The sequence below is a fragment of the Charadrius vociferus genome, unplaced genomic scaffold (assembly GCF_000708025.1).
Source record: "Charadrius vociferus isolate BGI_N301 unplaced genomic scaffold, ASM70802v2 scaffold323, whole genome shotgun sequence".
Taxonomy (NCBI): Eukaryota; Metazoa; Chordata; class Aves; order Charadriiformes; family Charadriidae; genus Charadrius; species Charadrius vociferus.
Window position 1 is genome coordinate 771,963 of NW_009647692.1, and position 4,101 is coordinate 776,063.

The 4,101-nt window shown below is 58.9% G+C and overlaps 1 protein-coding gene across 1 annotated transcript in view; it reads right to left on the reverse strand.

Annotated features, from left to right (window-relative positions):
- Positions 1–3,969, reverse strand: part of RAP1GAP2 (RAP1 GTPase activating protein 2) — a 76,676-nt gene extending 72,707 nt beyond the window's left edge. Inside the window, 4 exon segments of the mRNA XM_009881472.1 lie at positions 1,520–1,684; positions 2,810–2,899; positions 3,000–3,116; positions 3,893–3,969. Coding sequence (XP_009879774.1) covers positions 1,520–1,684; positions 2,810–2,899; positions 3,000–3,116; positions 3,893–3,969 — 449 coding nt within the window.
- Positions 3,970–4,101: the final 132 nt, after the last annotated feature.

The following is a 4,101-nucleotide window of genomic DNA, read 5'->3' on the forward strand; positions in this document are numbered from 1 at the left end:
CCCCTTTTTGGCCTTCTCTTCTCCAGGCTGAGCCCCCCCAACTCTCCCAGCCTGTCCTCCCAGCAGAGGGGCTCCAGCCCTCCCAGCACCTCCGGGGCCTCCTCTGGCCCCGCTCCAACAGCTCCGTGTCCTTCTGGACAAGCCTTGGGCGACCTGGTCTAGTCAGAGGTGTCCCTGCCCATGGCAGGGAGGGTGAAACTCGACGATCTTTAAGGTCCTTTCCAACCTAAACCATTCTATGATTCTGCTGGTGGGACCCCCCGAGCTGGAGGCAGCACTGCAGGGGGGTCTCCCCAGAGCAGAGCGCAGCAGAGGGGCACAATCCCCCCTCGCCCTGCTGGCCACGCTGCTGGGGATGCAGCCCGGGATTTTTTGTGAAAAAATCACTAGAAAATGGAGTAACCCCCTTGGATTCAGCTTTGAAAGCAGACTTTAGTCTTATGTGTGAGCCCCTTCATCTGTTACAACTGAACTGAATTAAAGCCAGACACAGAGTGGACCAGACAAAAGAAGAGCTTCCAGAGCCAAAATCTGAACCCGCTGAAAGGAAAGCCAGAATTCCTATTCCCACCATCAGGCCCACCCTTTCCAGCTCCCGGGTATCCACCCCAGCCCCACGCTGCCAGCGCCCAGCAGAGCCCGAAGGATGAGCCCACAGCACGGAGCCCAGCCCCGCTGTCACAAGCTGCATCGCTTTGGTCCCACTGGTTCCTGAAGAGACGCAGTGAAACCAATGCAATTCCCTTTTTTTGGCAGCCCCGAAGGCTGTTTAACAGCACTAAACATCAAAGTAGGCAATTTCAGGTCCCAAAGGCGCTCAGGGCTGAGCTGGGCAGCCCGCTGTGCCCCACGCTGCTCCCCGGCAGCGCCAGCTGGGCTCGGCTGCCGAAAGCCCTCCCGCGCCGAAGGAGAGCCCCATCCCAGGCAAAGCAGCTCTGCCGGCGCAGCGCGCCTGCTGCCTCCCGACGGTGCTGCGTTCCTGCCACCAGCACAAAACCAGCCCAGCTGCGTGGAGAGCTGAAGGGAACAGCACCCATGCTCTCGTCCTTCTACAAAGTGCTGCTCAAGTGGGACCGATGAGTACATTAATGTGTACAAATAACAAAAATAAACCGCACCTGTTACGTTAACCCCTCCAGCAGATCAGCCGTCCTCTTGCTCAGCTGTGTCACGACTATTATGCAAAGAAAAAGCAGCAAGTGCGAAATAGAGACACCGACCCGATTAATGTGACGGATAAATAATGTGACAGCCTGAAATGCCACAGAGCATCCCAGTGTCAGTGCACCACCCCAGGCACTAACGTGGTGCCCAGCCGAAGCCTCTGCAGCCATGTGCCACAGCCGAGACGAGCGTCGGTGCTGGGTGGTGGGCAGAGCCGCCCGCTCGCTGCGCCCTGTCCCTCGCCCGCCAGCGGGGACACGCCAGGCCAGGCCAGTGCAGGGCTCCTCACCGATGCCAGTAACAAACCAGGGGCTTAAAGATGGTTAACACATCTCCGACGCAGCTTCGTCCTCACCCGCATCCCACGGAGCAGCTGCTGAAGCCAACGGCACAGCCCACAGCAGCTTTGCGCCCCGCGCGCTGCCCCAGCCGCCGCTCTCCCCTCTGTTTGTAGGGTGAGAGCCGGGCAAACCCGGGACTCGGCGGCAGTTTGCACCGGGGCACCAGCCCCAGCCGCCACCTGGGTAAAGAGTTTACCCCCGTAAGAGGGATGCAGGCACCGTTCATAACCTGCCACTGATGGCCCACACACGCTACCGGACTTCTCCAGGTAACTTCCCAGCCCACTGGGAAATCAAATTGATCCAGTGGAATTAACCCCAATGGCACTTAACATTAATTATAAATGATATTACACGTATTTAAGTTCCATGTGCCGTGTGATATATGTGCATCAGGGGTGAGATTAATGCAGCCTTAGACAGCAATTTGCAAAAATTAGTTGAAATCAATAACCAGCACGGTAATTTCTGGTTTTGGAAAGCCCCTCTGGCAGCAGGCGGAGGAATCGCCCGGCTGTGGCACATGCACACGCCACGGCTCCCACCCAGGGAAGGGGGCACCTCTCTCCTGCTCCCCATCCAGCCCGGGGGCTCCACAGCACCATCCCTCCCCAGGGACCCCTCGCCCTGCGGGGAGCCTCCGAGAGCACCCGCAGCCCTTCCCCGTGCTGGGGAGGGGCTCAGCCCGGGCACCCCCTCCCGCCGTCACTCTGGGACCTGCGATTCGGGGGAGATAAACACTTCAGGGCTTTAAGGGCTCTCAGAGCAAAACTGCTGCTGAAATAAAGAGGGAAAAGCTTTTAGCCGTGCAGCCACCCGGGGGCCGGGGGTGTTTCAGTGCTCTCAACAGGCAGGAGAGCAGACGCTGCGCGATATGTGTCTTGAGGCCCACAAGGCTTTTATGTTAATGGCGTTTTATCACCAAACACTGGGATGCCAACCGACAGCGATGCATATGTCTCAGCAGGGAGAGCCACGGCACATGCCCAGGACGTGGCTCCGAGACGCGTTCTCAGGGAGCTGTGAAGGAGAGGGTTTAGCACCAAACAAAATTGGGGCATCGGAACCAATATTTTCCAGGGATCAGTTACGGTTGGGAGATATGCTGCCCCTGGCTCCCAATCCATTTTTTAAGCAAATCCCAAGTGTGCTGCATGCATAAAGCAGGTCCTCAAAAGGTTGTGTGCTTGACCAAGAGCATGGGGGGTTACAAATAAAAATTTGGGAGGCAGTCAGTAATTTGCTCTAAACCAGAGGGGTGTTCACATGATGTCTGCAGCTCCCAGCTGCAGCTGGAGCTTTACTTTAAAGCGAAACCCCAGATGCTCGGATAGTCACCGGGCCCCAGAGACAGGCTGAGGCGCAGGAGACCCACGTCAAAACCACGAGGGCTCCTGACAAGAGGATCAGACAGGTCCCACCAGCATGGCAGGCTGCTGGTGGCACTGGCAGGGGACGTGCCCCTGGGGCCCTGCACCCACTGCCCCCCCTTACCTGCTGGGCGAGCCCAGGTCCGCCCGGCTGACGATGCGGTGCTGGTGGGGCGAGTACAGCCACTGGAAAGCCGTCAGCGTCCTCTCCTCGATCCGAAACCGCCCTTCTCTCACGTACCTAAAAATAACAGCGAGAAAGACTGAAATATTTATTAGCGCAGGATGGTGGAGAGGGAGCTGCAGGACGCGGAGAGCGGCTGGCTCAGCAGCGCTGCTCGGAGCCGCGCGTCCAACGCCACCACTGACGCGTTCCTCAGTGGAAGCAGCAAAACGATGCTACAGCCCCGTCTGCCTGCAGCCCCGCACCGCCCCAGTCCTTCCCAGCGGCGGCGGCTCCCCGGTGAGCGGCTGCAGGGAACACGGGACCCCCCCCCAGGCCAGACCCGTGTGCGCTCGTAACCCTCAGGCACAGAAAAGCAAAGAGCACACATTTCCAAAGCGGCGCAGGACGTTGCGGTGCAAAGCCCCGGGCGGCAGAGGTACACCCCCCTCAGCACCACCACCCTGGGGCACAGCCTGCCTCCAACGGCTCCCGCCCGGCCCCGCAGCAGCCCTGTCCCCAGCGGTATCAGCAGCCCCACGACCAGGCTAATGCCTTTCTAACGTTATTTCGAATGTCAGGCCAGATGTTGAGGCTTATTAAGTAATGTTCGAGTGATAAATCGATGGTCATTACTTTGATTAGAGAAGTGCAGGTTCTCTGTTCCATAGGCAAAATGGCGGTAACAGCAGTTGCTCCCATCTCTCAGAACACAAGTCCGCTGCCTGCCTCCATCCCAACAACCGCTCTGAACATGAAATTTCATCAGCAAGCAATTAATTATTTAAAGCCCCTGTAGTACTGGTTGGAGACACGCACAGCTGCAGCGTCCATGAACGCCAGGACGAGCCCACACTCCGCTCCCCAGCACGTTCCCAACCGTCAGCTCCGAGCAGCGCGTTCCCACCGTCAACCACCAGGATCTGGCCATGCTGCCTGGATGGGGCCAAGGGGATGCACCGCAGTGCCACGGGCTCCCCGCAGCCACCCCACAGCCCTGACGAGCCGGGCCACAGCTGGAGCCGTTTGCTGGTGCTGGGCTCTGCCGCCCACCCGCGCTCAC